The following is a 16,382-nucleotide window of genomic DNA, read 5'->3' as shown; positions in this document are numbered from 1 at the left end:
CTGTAAATACACCATAGTCCTTGCTGGGCTAGCCTTGTTCTTTATTGGCCAAAGCTTCTCCAGTCTCGGTAGTACACACAGGGGGTGGGGGCAGTGCAAGGGGCCCACGGGGTCAGTGAGGAGAGGCGGCAGCCCCTCTGGCCCCTTGGCCTGGATCCTGGCCTCCCCCCGGCCCAGTGGGGCCTGGAGGAGGGGGCAGCAGTTGCAGGCCAGCTGTCTTGCTGACAAGGGGACCCAAGGGCAGGCCCCTCCCCACCTCAGGGCTGGAGGTGTGGGGATGGGTGCCAACTCCACGGGGATCCCCCTCTCCTGAATAGAGGGACCCTGGGCCTTCCATGCATGGCCAGATGGCCTGCCTCTACCCGAAGGCCCTGGGTCCTCTCACCCACCTACCTGTCCCCAACTCGGCCACACAAAATGGTAGAAACCCACAAATCATCCTATTTCAGTTAAAAACGAGTGCTTCAGCCCAACTGAGTTAGTTGGGGGCAGATCTGTGGACCAGGGTCTCCAGTCCGCCCCAGCTCCATCACTTCGGGGGGAGGTCTGTCAGGGCCTGTCCCCAGGGGAATCTGGGAGCCAGTTCATAAGCTCGGGGTGCCCCGGACGCAGCCACTTGACCTGCCCCCCCAGGCGGCTGGATGGGGGCCATGGTGCATGCCGTGTGGGGTCGGGGTTGGGCGACGGCGTTTAGAAAGCAGAGGGCAGGGGTGTGCAGGCAGGCCAGGGGGGCGCCAGGGGGGCCGGGCCCCAGTGCCCGTGGGGGTCCTGGCCTCAGCAGTCTGAGGCTCCGAGAGGCCGTGGCGCGGGCCGGGTAAGGCACGGAGTTTGGGTTTCCCAGGGGCTGTCCCCAGCCTGGCCCGGGGGGCCCCCGCCCAGCAGCTCGTCCGGCAGCCCTGCTGTGGGTCCTCTCACTTGGCTCTGGACCTGGGCCTGAGGCCTGTGGGGAGAGGAGAGGACATGGTCAGAGCGGCCTGGCACGGTGCCTGCCTCAGTCCCCAGGCTCCCGCCGTCCGCTCGTCAGCCTTGCCCAGTGGGCAGCACCGTGCGTCCTGAGGTCCACTCTGACCACAGGCCCTTTCTCTGGAGCAGTGAGGCTGCCCCAGGCGGCAGGTGCCAGCTGACCCCCTGCAGGCTGGCCCCCATCCACCCGTCCGGCCCGGTGTCGCCAGGCACGCTTCTTGCCTCTGAGATGGGCAGGTGGGGTCCCCGCGGTGTCCTGTCTGAGTCCCACCCCGTCCACACTCTCCAGCCCCACTGCTGCCGGCTCTCCCTGGGGCTCCCTCGGTCACTTCCCCACCAGCCCCTTGGTGGGGGCCTCCTGCGGTCTTTCTGCTCCATCCTCAGGGCACCAGCACCACCCCTCGCCCCCAATTCCAGCTCCTGCCCGCTGCAGGGCCTCTTGCCTGGCTGTTCCCCCCAAAGGCCCTGCCCTTCTGGCCACCACGGAGCCAGGCAGCATGGGGCGCGGGCACCGGTGCTCGGAAGAGACAGACGATGAAGACAACCGGGGCAGAAGCAGATGGTCCGTCACTCCCACCCCATGAGGAACCAGCAGGCAGGGCCTGGCCGGCGGGGGTGGGCAGATGGAGGGAGTGAGGTTGTGCTTAAGAAAGGGCCCCGAGGAGGCGGCCTGATGCCACTCATCCCATGGGCACGGGAGCACTGCAGCGTGGGCACAGACCACCCGCTCCCGACGCTGCCCAGCAGGGAAGACTGTGGGAGGAAGGATGGAACAGAAACCCAAGTGCAGACTGAGAGCTGTCCCCGGGCCTCACCCACGGGCCGCCCACTCATCCCAGAGTGAAAGCCCCGCTCAGGCAGCAGAGGGTCCGCCGAAACCACCAGCTGACCTCTCCACGGGCATCCGTGCCGCTGAGCATGGGGCAGACGGGCCCGTGAGCCCCTCCTGTAGTGCTCTGGGGAGGACTCCTGTCACTGGGTGTGGGTCCTGCCCCCAACACAATCTGGACCTGGCGGGGGACGAACAGGATGCCCCCAAAGTGACTTGTGTCTTCAGTGTCACACAAGACAGGGGGCTGGGTGAGCGGTCCTGGCAGGACCTCGGTCCAGAAAAGCAAAGCAACGGCCCCAATGGGCAGACGGAGATGCGGGGCCGCCCTGAGGCTGCAGCAGAGGCCTGCCCACCATCCAGGTACGTGGGGGGAACGGCCCTGACCTGGGGGCCAGGGATGAGCCCCTGACCTGCGGGCCGGGGACCAGCCCGGGATGGCGTGTCCTGACGACTCAAATTGGTCTGTGAAGTTGTGTGGGGAGGGGCTGGGGTGAAGGAAGGATGCAGATGTTAGCAGTTTTCCTATATTTTGCATGGTTTTGAAATTTCAAGGTGAAGAGTAGATGGTGTTCCCTGGGACCTCCTTGCAAATTTTCCTTCAAGTTGAAGTTTTTTTCCAAACAAAAAGCTGGGGCGACAAAGAGGAGGGGCCCTTCCTCCCTTCCTGATCCAGGGACAACAGGCCCCGTGGGGCGTGGGGGTGGGGGGAGCTCGAGGGAGCTCAGATCCCACACCGGGCTCAGTGGTCTTCCCCAGACAGTGGTCACGTGTGGCTGCTGTCCCCAAACCCACAGACGCGCCGGACTGCACCCCTGCCCAGGTCTCCAGCACCTGCTGGACCTCGTCTCGAGTCCGGCGGGTGGGAGGTGCATGGAGAACCAGGGCCGCCCTTGTGCAGCTCTGGACCCCACAGGGCTCCCAGTCCCCGCATACGATCATGGTCCACACCCCAGGCTGGGGCGTGGTGAGGACCCAGGCCTGTTGCTCTGGTCACACCTGTGAGCCTCATCAAAGACCCCGACTGGCCCGCCCACTTTCAGGGGTCCCGGGAGGCCCGGAGCCCGTCACCAGGGAGGTGCCTACAGACCCTCTCCCTAGGTCTCCCCCCTAGAAAGAGGAGGCCTGAGCACCCCCTGCAGGGGCGGACAGTCTGCCTGTCCCTGGCAGCGGCCCCTGGGGCCTTCGCTGTCCCTCGCTGCCTCCCTGGGGATGCGCATGGCTCACACCAGGGCCAGAGGAGGGTGCCCTGAGGACAGACTCGGGGGAAGGGGATGCCTTCGGGGTAGGAGTGAGCCAGACGCTCAGGCAGGAGGACCTCTCTCCCACCCTCAGGGCCCTGCAGCCCCGTTCACCCGTCTGCGAGGCGGCGGAGGCTCTGAGGCGGCATCTGCCCCAGGAAGAGACAAGAGACGCAGCTAAGCGAGGCTCCGAGAGGGCGGGAGGGGAAGCCGGGCGCCGGGAGGGTCCCGGGGAGGGCGGGGGGGAAGCGGGTTAGTGATCAGGAGGCCGGCGTAGGCCTGCCCCTGCTGGCCACGGTTAGTGCGGAGGGCCAGGCGGGTACCTACCTCACTGGATCACACAGAGCCTTTTTGTTTTATTAGCGTCAGGGTCGGGGGCAACCTCTGCTTCCAAATAAAAGAAACGCGCTCAATAGCTCATCCCTGACGAGCGACCCTGGACTCAGAGTCGGGGCTGGGGCCGCATGGACACTGAGCCGAAGCGCAGCCGTGCCCCAGGCCCCCCGCCGCGCCCAACTGGAGCTGGCATCACCAGGCAGAGTTAGTGGGTTAGAGGTGCAGCCGCTGGGCGGTGCCCTCCCGATGCAGAGGCGCTGCTGTCTCCTCTGCGGTAGGACCCGGAGGGGCGAGGAATCGCCCACTCCCGGGGGCAGTGGCCGGCCTCAGGGGGAGGTCCAGGCCCCGGCGTGGGACAGACGAGCTCAGACCACGCGTCGATGCCCCCAGCCCTGCTGACTTGCCCGCCTGGAACCCCTGCTCCGCAGGACGGGGAGGGACAGGGGGCCTCGAGTTACCTTCCTGGTTCCTGGAGGGGCGTTTCTTCCTCCGTTTGCCCGTGCCCTTCGACGTCCGGCCCTGAGCCCTGGGGAGGGTGCTAGACCCCGACGAGTCAGTCACGGCATCCTCGGAGAAGGACCTGTCCAGGGAGGTGTCCAGCGCGGAGTCTGGGGCTGTGAGCTCCCCGTCCTCAGCCTCATCGGGGCCTGCAGCGGGGAGGCCGGCGCGGCGGCCGTGGGCAGCTGCATCCTCCAGGCCCTCACCTGTGCTGTCGGCCTTGGCCTGGCAGGCACCCAGCCGGGCCATGGGCTCCTCAGTGTCTTGACTCAGACCCATGGCTTTGGGGGGCTGGTCACTGAAGTCGAGGGGCTTCAGGGCTTGAGCGTCTCCCAGTACCACTGACCAGGCCCCTGCAGGGGGCTGGGGGCCCTGGGGGTCCTCCGTGGGCAGGAAATCACTGGCATCTGTGTACCAGGAAGAGCGCCTCTCCAGGGGCCCAGAGCCACCCGTCTCTGATGAATCTCCAGTGGGCTGGTGGCTGGTGGGAGCGGCATCGGCGAGATCCCAGCCCCGGGGCTCCCTGCCAGCTGCAGCGTCCAGGCCAGGCTCAGAGATGGGGGCGCTGGTACCTCCCACGGGGTCCCTGGTGGCGGCTGTGGATGAAGTACTGATCAGTGGAGGGCACGGGCCTCACCCCCTGAGTGATCCCAATCCCCAGGGCCCTGCTCAGCATGTCCCAAGTCAATACCACCCGTCCCGCGGACCCCCTTCCCCGGGAAGCCTTCTCTGGTGGTCGAGTGGGTTCCCACCAGGCAGGCCTGGGCCGCGGTGTCCACGGTCTGTACCCAGCATGGGGGATCAGGGCACACAGGGCCCACGGCAATGACATATGTCTTCCCTGCCCCTAGAGCCCCCAAGGCAGCCTGCCCAGCAGTGGAGAATGCCGCCCCAGGGCCTCATCCTGCCTCCCCCAGCCACCTCAGAGCCCCTCTGAGCCCCAAAGCATATGTCAACGAGCCCACCGGCCCAGCTCTGCCGCCCGCCTGGGGGCTGGATGAATGGCTGTCACAGCAACCAGGGAACCCTCTGCTGTGGCAGAGATGTGTGCAAGGATCACGGGGGTGAGGTGTCCCTGACCTCATGGCAACAGGGAAGAGGGGCGGGCTCTCCTGAACCAACAAGGAGCGCTTCCTGGAGGAAGGGAGGTAAGGATGGTGGGGAGGGAGGGGTGACCGGGAGGTGGGGCAGGGTCTCACCAGGTGCCTTGTTCCTCGGGGGGTCTGTGGCAGCTGCCCTGCTGGCCGCCTCTGCGTCCCCTCGGCCGCGGGCCGTCTTACGCAGCTGGAAGCCCTTCCTGATGTCAGCCAGCAGAGCGTCGATGACACACACCTCTTCCTGCTTCCCGCCTCCCCTCCTGGCTGAGGAGCCCAGAGACCCTCAGGGACACTGCCCAGGGTCCCCGGAGCCCCTGAGAGAGCAGGGCGGAGGAAAGGCCACGGCCCAGCCTGGGTGGTCCCCAGCCGCCCGTTCCCGCCCTCGCCTCACCGGCCTTCCCGCCCTCGCCCCGCGGCCTGCGGGCCTCCTCCTCCGCCAGCTGCTGCTTCCTCCTCTCAGCCTTGGCCGCCTGCTCCTTCCGGTCCTTGTTCTCCTGCAGGACGGGCGCAGCCCGTGACCCCAAGCCTCCGGCACCCCAATTCCGCCTGCCCTGTTCGGGGACGGGGGGGCCGCAAACCCACCACACCTCCCACCCACCTTCAGGGCGCGGAGGAAGAGATCTCGGAAGGTCTTCATGGTGCTGAGCGTGTCCTCCAGGGACAGCTGCTGGGCATCCTCGCACAGGTAACTAGCCAGCTCCAGCTGTTTCTGCTCGATGGCCTGGAACACCTCCTCCAGCGCCTGCGAGTCTGTGATGCTGGCCTGTGTGTGTGGGGGGGGGGGGGGTCAGGGGGTCTGCGGTGGGAGGAGTCAGGGCCCTGCGAGGTGTCAGGGGGCGGAGTCGGGGGGGGGCTGTGATTGGAGGGGTCGGGGCGGGGTCAGGGGTCTGCGGTGGGAGGGGTCAGGGCCCTGCGAGGTGTCAGGGGGCGGGGTCGGAGGCGGCTGTGATTGGAGGGGTCGGGGCGGGGTCAGGGGTCTGCGGTGGGAGGGGTCAGGGCCCTGCGAGGTGTCAGGGGGCGGGGTCGGGGGGGGGGCCTGTGATGGGAGGGGTCGGGGCGGGGTCAGGGGCTTGCGGTGGGAGGGGTCAGGGCCGCGCGAGGTGTCAGGGGGCGGGGTCGGGGGGGGGGCCTGTGATGGGAGGGGTCGGGGCAGGGTCAGGGGCTTGCGGTGGGAGGGGTCAGGGCCCTGCAGTGGGAGGAGGCAGGGGCCTGCAGTGGGTGGGGTCAGGGCCGTGCGAGAGGTCAGGGGGCGGGGCCAGGGCCCCACCCACTGTCGCAGGCGTTGCCTGCGCTGGAGCCTCTGGAGCGCTAGGTGCGGCCACAGCAGGACGGCCACCAGCACAGGCTCTGCAGGCAGCGTGGTCGTGGGGGCTCTGAGGGCCGGTGGGCTGAGCCCTTCAGCCCAGCACCCGGCGAGACCCCTCAGCTGCAGAAACACCTGGGGGCCAGCAGCAGGGGCTGTTCTCCTGCCGGGGCGCTGGCTCTGGCTCTCTCCTTCCCACGCTCACCTGCCCGCTCACGCTCACCCGCCTGCTCGCCCTCCCACCTTACAGTAGACCCCAGGCCCGGCAGACGCCCCAGCCCTGGAAAGGGCGGTGCCCGCCCAGCGCTTGCCTGGAGGCGGTGGGCGTACTGCTCCTGCACCTCTGGGATGGAGGAGGACACCTTCTGCTCCATCTCCAGGAGTTTCTTCAGGTTACTGCTGGACTCCGCGTGGATGCCCTCAAGGTTGATCCTGAAGGCGCCAGAGGGCCCGCTGGATCAGTCGAACGCTGCCGTCCAGCCTTGCTAGGACAGTGGGGCCCCCGGACGGCTCACCCTCAGGGACAGTGGCCCCGGACAGCGCACTGGCTGCCAGAGGCACGTCAGAACTCCAGGATGGGCAGGGCAGCGTGGGGTCAAACGCTCACCTGAGAAGGTGCTGGGCTGGTGGTGTCAGAACAGTGACCCTGACGGCTCAGCCTGCCCTCCTTGCCTGACTCTCTGCAAGGCTCAGCCTCCCCTGGACCAGAGAACCTTCCATGGTGGCATGGAGCCGGGCCGGCCAGTGCTGAGGGTGGACCCTGCCCTCCCAGAGCCACCCCTGGGCTGTGTGACCCCACAGACCTGACCCTACTTCCCGGGGCCTCAGCTTCCCTGCCTGTACAATGGGGGCAGCATGTCCATGTAATCAAAGTCAGCCTCGTGAGGGGGCCATGCTAGACCAGCCCCTGGGGTGACCATGGCCGGGTCACCCCTGTCCCCCCTCGGTCGCGCAGGGACAGGCCACAGTGGACACAAGGTCCTGTCCCAAAGTGGGATGAGAGTCAGGCAGCAGATCCGGGGTCCAGGGTGGTGCCCCAGCACAAGAGCAGCCTGGTCGAGCCCGGCCACGCTGGCCGGGGTGTGGGTGGGGGTGGGAGGCACCTACCCTGCCGCTCGGGCGGGCAGCTCCAGGTCCTGGGGTAGCTGCAGGAGGTCAGGATGGCTCTCCTCCACTTCCTGCAGCACGATGTGCTCAGTGAGGCCCACTGAGGCCACACAGCCAAGGCCGCCCTGTGAGCCCCACCCTCGGCAGCTCTGGTCCACGGCCCTTGGGAAATCCCCCGGCACCTTGAGCCTCCAGGGCTTCCCTTGGGCCTGACTGCGATTCTCACGGTTTTGCTGTCTCGGGGCTGGGGCAGGACAGGGGCTGGTCAGAGTGGGTGTGGGCTGCAGGGCGGGGCAGCGCTGCCAGGGGGAGCCCTGCGGGGCTGGGCGGGGCCCCGGGGGCCTCTGGCCGCTGGTGCTGCACCCAGGAGGCCCCCCGCTCCACTACCTCCAGCACGTGGTGCAGCAGTGTGACCCGGCTCTGCTGGGACTTGGTCTCCGTGAGCTTCAGCAGCGTGCTCATCTTGAAGCCATCGGCGTCCCCAGTGTGGCTGCCCTGTGAGGGGAGGGCGGGGAGGGAGTCTCTCGGCCTGGTGGAGGGGCGGGGGTTGGGGGACTGGCAGCAGGGGCAGGCTGGGTGCCGTCCACTCACATAGTTGAGGAAGTTCCCAATTTTCAGAATCAGCTGGCAGAAGACGGGCAGCCGGTGACTGGTGAGCAGGCCTGCGGGACAAGGTCCCTTTATGCCTGCCCCTGGCCTGTTCCCCAGGCTCTGCCCAGGGTGGGACAGGGGCGCAGGGCACGACAGAGGGGCAGGGTGGTGGAACCCTGACCCTGGGAAGTGTGGGGCGTGCCTACGGCAGTGCTCCCTGAACCCCACTGCCCATTCTGTGGGCGAGGACGCTGAGGGGACCTTCTGGAACCTGTGGCCGCCTTGGCTCTCGGCTCTGTCGTCGAGGTGACAGGGACATCCCTGAGTGCATGCCCAGCAGAACCGGGTTGTGCCTCAGTGGTCAGGCCCGTCCATGTTCCTGCCACGTGGTGGCAGGCTCCTCACTGTGGTGACTCCCTGGCTCCTCACTCAGGTAAAGCGGTATGTGTGTGCACGTGTGTGTGAAAGCATGTGAACGCATGTGTGCACCTGTGTATGTGTGAGCACACACATCTGCATGTATGTACATGTGCATGCACATGTACATGCACGCGCATGTGCGCATGTGAGTGTACAGAAAGCATGTGCATGTACATGTGTCTGCATGTGTGCAAAAGCACGTGCACGTGTCAGTGTGTGCACATGTGTACATGTATGCGTACACCTGTGCATGTGTGAGAGCACATGTATGCACACATGTCTGCATGTGTGCACATGCATATGGACGTGCACACGTGTGTGCATATGTGGGCGTGCACCTGTGAGTATGCATGCACATGTGTCTGCATGTGTGCAAGTGTGCGAGAGCTGTGCATGTGCACATATGTGAGAGCGTGTGCGTGTTTCTGAGCACATGCATGTGTGTGCACGTGCATGTGTGTGACAGCATGTGTGTGGGCATGTGTATAGGTGTGTGTGAGTGTGTGCGTGCCCACATGGCGTGTGCACACGTGACTGCTTGCATGGCGTGGCCCTCAGGACCGGGCAGTGGTCCGTGGGGAGGGGAAGCTCGGCACCCACAGGCGCCGCCGGGGGCCAGCCCGCCCAGCCCTGCGTCGGCACTCACTCTCGCAGGCGGCGAGCAGCAGCTGGGCCTTGGGCCGCACCATGTCGAGCACAACGGCCGTGCCCTCGCAGAGCAGCAGGCACTCGATCCGAAGCTGGTAGCTGGGGTGGCAGAGCAGGCGCTCAGGCTCAAGGGGCCCCCATCCACCTGCCTGGGGCCCGCAGGGTCCTCTCAGCTCGGAGCTGCCGGGGTCTCACGGCCTGGCCTGGTTCAACATGCGCATTCCTCGGCCAGGCCCCAGATGGGATCCGGCAGGACTGGGCCGGCCCAGCAAGGGCGCTTTGGATAAGCCCCCAGGTGCCGAGGACAAGGGCCGTCGCCCTCTGTGGGACACTCCCCTCCTAGAGCAGAGGGGTCGCCCAGGAGGGCCCAGGCTGGCCTGCGGGAGGCCACGGAGCCCTGCCCACCGCCCACCGCCATGATGTCCCTGGCCTGGAGGAAGACCTGGACCCCACAGGGCTCCTCGGACGGCCCCGAGGCTGAGGGCTGCACCAGTGGTGTCTGCCCCCACCCTTCACGGAACCCCTTCTCTATGCTCCGGGTCCGGGCCCAGCTCCCGCTCTCAACCCCCGCCCACCCCCAGGGCTGCCGGCTCACCAGGGGATGCCCAGCAGGAGGAGGTAGAACTGGTCGGCGCTGGCGAGCCTGGCCCGGTCCTCCGCGAAGGAGCGCAGGTTCTCGATCTGCGGGAGGCGCCCACGTGTGCTCGCTGCAGCCCGCTCACAGGTGCGGCTCTGCGTGGAGGGGCCCAGACTCACATGTCACCCCTGCTTACTCACCTCGTGCTTCTCCGGAAGGAGCTTGAGCAGCTGCTTGAGGACCTCCACGTCGAACTTGGTGCTGTCCCCCGCCCGGATCATGGCGGTGACCTCCTCGTTGGAGCTGGAGGGGCGAGAGGGTGGAGGTGGCCGAGAATGACACGAGCCACGGCCCTCGGCCTCCTGGGACCCTGCCCGCCTGGGACAGCCCTGGGCCCACAGCCCCACGCTGGTCACAGCAGGCTTTCTCCCTCCACCTAGGGAGTTTCAGGGCACAGAGAAGGCGGGCCACCTGCCCAGGTAGTGGCTGAATGACGCACTCCCCAGCTGCCCGAGCGACCCCTGCCGCCTCCTTCCAGGGGGCTGCTCAGGACACAGGGTGAAGGCTCAGCGGTACCCGGTGAGCTGCGGGGCAGGGCACCTGCCACAAGGAAGCACTCAGGGCAGGGGGGTAGGGCCAGGTCCTTGGCCCGGCACGGCCACCCCCCGTCTGTGGCTTTAGGGGATCCCTGCCACTCTCTGGGTCTCATATTCCCCAGGGAGGCTGGACTGGTGGTCTCCAGGACCCCCAGCTGGGACCGTTTGCTGCTATTATCCGACTGTCGTCTCCAATCCCAGGGATGGGGTGTGCACTTCCCAGAGCAGCCTGCAGAGGGCACTGCTGAGCCCAAGACGGGCCACGGCCGAGGCTGGGCGTCTGACCCAGGCATCGAGATCCTGGAAGCTCACCATTTAAACTGTTTCAGGAAGATGTTGAGGTTCAGGCTTTTCTTGGAATCCAGAAAAGTGATCTGCAAAACACCCCCAGCCCGTCAGTACCTGGAGGGCGGCCACGGAGCCCTGTCCGAGCCCCGGCCCCATCCCTACCTCCTTGGGCTCCTTCCTGGCCGGGGCCACCGCCTGCTCCTTGGGTTTGGCCGTGGGGAAGGAGAAGAGCCGCTCGATGCTGGAGAAGTCGGGCTCCACCACCTCGGCATCAGGGCTGCTCAGCGTTGCCCACATGGAGCTGCCTTCTGCTGGTGAGGGGCCGCCAGTCAGGCTCACGCCTGCCCCCCAAGTCCAGGGGCAGGTGGTGCGGGCCGGAGGGCTGGCAGGGGTGCTGGGCCTGGGGCCCGGCCCAGGGCAAGCATACAGCAGGCACTTGATAAATGCCCAGCCAAAGAAGCCCTCCAGCTGATGCCATGCTGTGTATGTGTGTGCGGGTGCCCAGGGCCCAGTGTCCAGGTTGGCCGGTGACCTGGCCTCCAGCCACCCTTGGCCTTGATGTCCCCTGGGTATCAGCACGCTGAGCCCCTGGGCCCGCGCAGTGCAGGGGCCCAGCAGCAGAGACACGCCAGCCTCCAGGGGGCGTGTGGGAGCACAGGGGCCTGAGGGGCGAACCTGACCTGTCCCCACCCCCTGCCCCGGAGGGGAGCCATGGCGGCCCGGCCTCACCGCGGGCGACACTGGACGGCAGCTTCTGCCAGTTGAGTTTCTTCATGCGCAGGGTGGGAGGGTTCACGCGCCGGTGGCGGGGGACCCAGGCCGAACCCAGGCCGCTATCCACCTGGGCCACGATTATCTCCTCCACGCCGCCCGCGGCAGGGGGCCCGGAGATGCCGGGCAAGGGTGGGGGCGGTGGGGGCGGCGGGGGCGGGCCCCCCAGGCCCGGGAGGGGCGGCGGGGGCGGTACGGTCCCAGCAGAGTTAGGCGGCGGGGGCGGCGGGGGCGGCGGCGGTGAGGGGAATGCAGCCCCCATGCCCGGCGGGGGCGGGGGCAGCGGTGGGGGCGGGGGCGGAGGAGGGGGCGTGGTCGTGGAGTCAGGGAGCGGGGGCGCCGGCGGGGGCGGGGGGCGCTCCAGCCGCTCCGGGGCTGTTGGCTGCGGTGCCGGCCCACGCTCGCCCTGGACGCTGGTGACCAGTGGGCTGGCGAGGGCCGCGGCTGGCTGCTGGCCTCCCAGGCCTGCCGTCGGGGCGCTAGAGTTTTGCGGGGAGCTGCCCCTTTGGCTCTGGCCAAGGTCGGCCTGGGTGCTCTTGTGGGCTTTGTCCAGGGAGCAGGGGCGGGGCCGCCCCTTGATGGACAGGAGGCGTTCAACCATCTCCTCCAGGGTGCACTCCTGGCCTGGGTGGGGATGTCCGGAGTCAGGATGGGGGGCACGGGCCAAGGCTGGCCTCCTCCACCCGCAGGCCGAGAACCCCGTGTCTGCCCACCCGGCTGGGGTCCGGGAGGGGGACGCAGCTTGGGGCACGGTGCTCCTCCCCCAGCCCCACCCCGCTCACCGTCAGAGGCCAGGAGCACTGCCCGGTTCACCAGGCTCTCCAGGGCCTCCCAGAGCAGCTGGCTGGAGCGAAGGCTGGGCTCCAGGTGCAGGAGGCCCTGCAGCACGGACAGCAGGTGGACAGACGCCGGGGAGCAGCTCACCTGGGCGGGGCAGGTGAGGAGTGCGGGTCAGTGGCGTCATCTCCCGGGCCGACGATCCGCCGGCCTCCCCTCGAGTGTCCACCCCGTCCCCACCCTATGCCCAGGTGGTGGTTGCTCAGTCGTGTCCAACTCTTTGCAACCCCATGGACTGTAGCCCACCAGGCTCCTCTATCCATGGGCATTTCCCAGGCGAGAATACTGGAGTGGGTTGCCATGCCCTTCTCCAGGAGATCTTCCCCACCCAGGAATCGAACCCAAGTCTTCTGCATTGCAGGCGGAGTCTTTACTAACTGAGCTATGGGAAGCCCGGTAATGAGCCTGAGTTAGGGCTCCCCGATGGGCACACTGGTGACATCAGGGGCCGGGTCACCATGTGGGGGCTGCCCGTGCCCTGCGGGGTGTTAGCAGAGCCCCTGGTCCCCACCCACTGGAAGTGCCCCTGCCCAGGGTGACAGCCCCAACTCTCCAGCTGTTTCTGGATGGCCCCTGCAGACCCTGGCTCCTGGCTGACAGTCAACGGGTTCAGTGAAAACAGGGCCTGGGCTGGATTGGAACTCAGCTCCGTCTCAGCCTCTCACTCGTCCCAGCGTCCCCTCGGACCACCCCACAGTGGCCGGGCTGCTAGGCCACGGACCGTGCAGCCATGCTGCCCTGCTGGGGCCCCGCCCCAGGCTCCGCCTCTCCAGTCCCCGACCCCCTGGGCTCGGAGTGCGGCTCCGGAGCTCCCCGAGGCCCAGCAGGGCGGGGTGTGACCGGGTCAGAATACGCGGCCCCTCTTGAGCCCTGGGCCCCACCCTGAGTCCCGGGAGGCGCTGCCCGCCGCACACACCTTGTGGAAGAGTGCGGAGAAGACCTCCTGGTGGCTGTTGATGTCGATGCCGCCGAAGACCCGCAGCAGCTCCTCCTCGTCCTCGGCCTTGGCCTCCCTGAAGGTCTCGAGCTGGATCAGCAGGTCCCCGTCCTCCAGGTCTCTGGGGTGGGTGGGGGGCGGGGGGCCGGGGACTTCAGCTGGCTGCCCCCCACCCCGCCGCCCCCTCCCTGGACAGACACGCAGACCACCCCGAGCAGGGCCTGTGGCTGCCACAGCGGGGGCGGGGGGCACTGCAGTCGGTCGGGTGGGCTTCTCCGATCAGCTCCACGCCCCTCGGGGCAGGAAGCGTGAGTTCCCACACTCGCAGGGAGAGATGGTGCTGCTGTGTCCCGGGGGCGGAGGGCAGGGGGGCACCAAGGCCCCCGAGGGCCCACCGAGCCTTGGCGCTGGCCTGAGCTGGGTGCTGGGCCCACGAAGGCCAGCCCCGACTGGTCCTCGCATCCAGCAGGCCTCTCTCCGCTGAGGCCAGTTCAGCACCAGTCATGTCGGCTGGGAGCCTCCTCGTGGGGTGGCCCCCCGCCCTCTGCCCTGGGGGGAACATGGTCCTGGTAAGGACCAGGATGGGGTTCTCAGCTACACGGGCTTCTTTAAACGTCAACTGATGAATAGTGTGTGTGTGTGCCGTGCGATATCTGGGACACACGCTGACAGAACGGTCTGGGTACACTCCAGTTTAACCGGGCGTCCTGTATTAAACCTGGGGGCCCTGGCTCTAGGGCAGCTGCCGGCTGCTGGGGAATTCCGCCCAATGGCCTGTCCAGCTAGGGACGGCAGGCTGGGTCCTCATTGGGCCTGGCCCCAGAAGGCGTGGCCTGTCGGGGCTGCTCCGGAAAGCCGCCTCCCTGCCCACCTGGAGGTGCTGCTTGGGAGCCGGGGGGAGGTGCGTGGGGACTCACCGCAGCCGCGTCAGGACGTCCAGCAGCTGCAGTCCTGGGAAGGGACAGGGGGTCACCGGCACATGGGACGCCTTCCCCTCCGCCCTGTCCCCGGGCTCACTCCCACCACCCACAGTGCTGAGCTTGTGAGGCAGGAGGGGAACCTGCTCCCTCGGGTTGCCGGAGCCACGGGGCTCTGGGAAGCCCACCCTGGACACACGTGGTGCCCGGGGAACAGTCACGCCGCAGCCAGCAGGGCCAGACCGATGTCGGCCGGCCCGCCCGCCTCCCTCCACGCGGCAGCCTAGCACCGAAATCCCTCCAGCGCTACCGTCCAGGGGTCCTGAGGCCCTGCGTCCACTGAAGGGAGCAGGAGGGCAGGAGGCTTCCCCGGCCCAAGCAGAGCCCGCCCCTGGGGCCCTGGAGAGGGGTGAGGGGCATCGCCCCAGAAGTGGGCAGCGTGGGGCCAAGGTCAAGGTTACCGATGAACTCGCTGCGTAGCTGGGCGCGGGTGCGGACGTCCTCAGGGCCGAGGATGATGGCATTGACCACGCTGAGCAGGGTGGCCACGTAGGGCACGTTGTCGCTGTCTGAGAGCTCGCTCATAATGACGCTGAAGCGGTACTGCTGGCCGCACACCGTCTGCGGGGGCGGGGGGCAGGGGTTAGCGTGCCCCCGGGCTCCGGCCTGGCCCCCGCCACGTGTAGCTCACCTTGTAATGGTCCAGGGCGTCCAGGGTCAGGGCGTGGCCCTCGGGCGAGTAGATGCACAGGGCAGCCAGCAGCTCAAACACCTGCTTCTTGACCATCATGTTGGACGTGTCCAGAGCTGCCAGGGGTAGGGGGCCTCTCAGAGGGGCTCGGCCCCCGCCCCCCGCCTGCAGCTGCCAACTTGCTGGGCTGGCAGAAACCAGGGTCCAGCGCCCACATCAGGCACTGGTCTCTGAACATGCTGGCCACCCCCAGGACCCCCAGAAGGGGTGTGGAGGCAGGCACGGCCCCAGTCACTGGGGTTCTACTCCCGATGGCCCTCAGTTCTAAGTTGGGGGCTCTCTGCGGGCTCTGGGCCCAAGGCCCACACGGGCACCCCTCCCAGCGCTGAGCCCATGTTTTCTCCAAACTTAGAGCAACCGTGTTTACGACTGACAGCTCACGAGGCCTCCTTGTCCCCATGGGCCCCTGCCTCCCACCGCATTCCCGGAGCTGGGGACGCTCTGGGGGTGTCTCTTGGCTGACCCTGCTGAGACTAAGGCACAAAGGACTCCACAGACTGCAACAGCTGGGCCTGGGCCGGGTGATCTCTGGTTCACTCTCCCACATGGGCCCTGCCCGCCCTGGAGCCCCACGCATCAGTGGGGGCAGCACGGCCTGGCAGGCAGAGCGTGCAGTGACCACTGTCCACCAAGGGCCACCTGGGGTCTCCCCCAGGTTGGGGACTAAGTCTGGCCACAGCCTGGTGAGACTCCCTGAAAGAGGTGACAGTGAGTCCAAGCTCAGAGGGTGAGCAGGACTCGGCTGGCACACGTGGGCACCACAGCCTGAGTGGGGGAGGAGGCTGGAGGGCATCGGGGGGAGGCGCCCCCCAGGAGCCCAGTGCAGAGGCGGGGGTGGGGGTGGAGACTGATGCCCGCAGTGGGGCCCAGACCTGAGGAGCTGAGCCCCAGCTGAGGCCGAGGAGCTCGAAACCAGGCGGAGTGGAAGGGGGGCCCCCTCAGCTGGACATGAGTTTCTGATCCAGGTGACTCTGACTGCCACGGTGTGGACGGGGGCCTCAAGGGCAGAGAAGACTCGGGCTGGGGTAGAGCCTGGACCAGCACCGGGCTAGGTGGAAACGCAGGGGAAGTCAGAGCAGTGCGGGCGACTAGGCGCAGCTGGTGGAGGATCACGGCTGCACAGTGCCCCGGCTTCAGACGTGGGCAGACGGGAAACTGGCTCCTTCTCCAGGAAGCCCTCCCCGCGTCTGCCGGCCGGCCCGCCCCCACCCGTGCGCGCGCCCGCCCGGGCCTCACCCAGGGAGAGCTGGCGCACGTAGGCCTGGTTGCTGAGGATGTACTGGATGCCCTCCCGGGAGTTCATGACGGCGCGCACGCAGCTGACGCACGTGAGCTGCAGCAGCGCGTCGGCGATGCGGGCCACGCCGCGGCCCGACAGGCGCGCCAGGGCCTCCAGCAGCAGGTCCAGGCCGCTCTGCTCCAGGAACTGCACCATCCAGCCGCCGTCGCTGCTCTCCAGCCGCTTGCGCAGCCCCGAGTAGTTGACCACGGAGGGCACCTGCAGCAGCCGGATGCAGAGCTCGGGCTCGGCGCTCTCCAGGTTGGCCTCTGTGGGGTCCGAGTCCTGCGGCCCCAGCTTCTCCTTCAGTGCCGCCCACTTGCGCTGGGCGCCCTCCTTCACCGACATCTTGCTCAGCTGCAGGTGGGAGGAGACGGGTGTGAGCCCGGGGTCTAC

General features: G+C 67.7%; 1 protein-coding gene across 4 annotated transcripts in view; it reads right to left on the bottom strand.

Moving 5' to 3' along the window:
* Positions 1-24: 24 nt before the first annotated feature.
* The window catches only part of INF2 (inverted formin 2), a 28,440-nt gene continuing 12,082 nt past the window's right edge, over positions 25-16,382 (bottom strand). For 2 of the 4 annotated variants that reach the window (XM_061159540.1, XM_061159537.1), the window contains exons 2-23: positions 15,944-16,343; positions 14,648-14,763; positions 14,418-14,577; positions 13,957-13,990; positions 13,019-13,160; positions 12,048-12,189; positions 11,224-11,889; positions 10,657-10,802; positions 10,519-10,580; positions 9,811-9,913; positions 9,629-9,714; positions 9,032-9,132; positions 7,966-8,036; positions 7,762-7,869; positions 7,375-7,445; positions 6,579-6,699; positions 5,563-5,727; positions 5,356-5,458; positions 5,067-5,228; positions 3,828-4,463; positions 3,361-3,417; positions 25-940 (exon numbers count right to left, since the gene is read on the bottom strand). In XM_061159540.1, coding sequence (XP_061015523.1) covers positions 3,362-3,417; positions 3,828-4,463; positions 5,067-5,228; positions 5,356-5,458; positions 5,563-5,727; positions 6,579-6,699; positions 7,375-7,445; positions 7,762-7,869; positions 7,966-8,036; positions 9,032-9,132; positions 9,629-9,714; positions 9,811-9,913; positions 10,519-10,580; positions 10,657-10,802; positions 11,224-11,889; positions 12,048-12,189; positions 13,019-13,160; positions 13,957-13,990; positions 14,418-14,577; positions 14,648-14,763; positions 15,944-16,334 — 3,642 coding nt within the window. In that variant the 5' untranslated portion in view covers positions 16,335-16,343 and the 3' untranslated portion in view covers positions 25-940; position 3,361. The other 2 variants (XM_061159538.1, XM_061159539.1) reach the window with 2 other exon arrangements.

The sequence above is a fragment of the Dama dama genome, chromosome 13 (assembly GCF_033118175.1).
Source record: "Dama dama isolate Ldn47 chromosome 13, ASM3311817v1, whole genome shotgun sequence".
In the NCBI taxonomy this organism is placed as follows: Eukaryota; Metazoa; Chordata; class Mammalia; order Artiodactyla; family Cervidae; genus Dama; species Dama dama.
The sequence above is the reverse complement of the archived record's forward strand: the minus strand, read 5'-3'. Positions and strand labels throughout refer to the sequence as shown.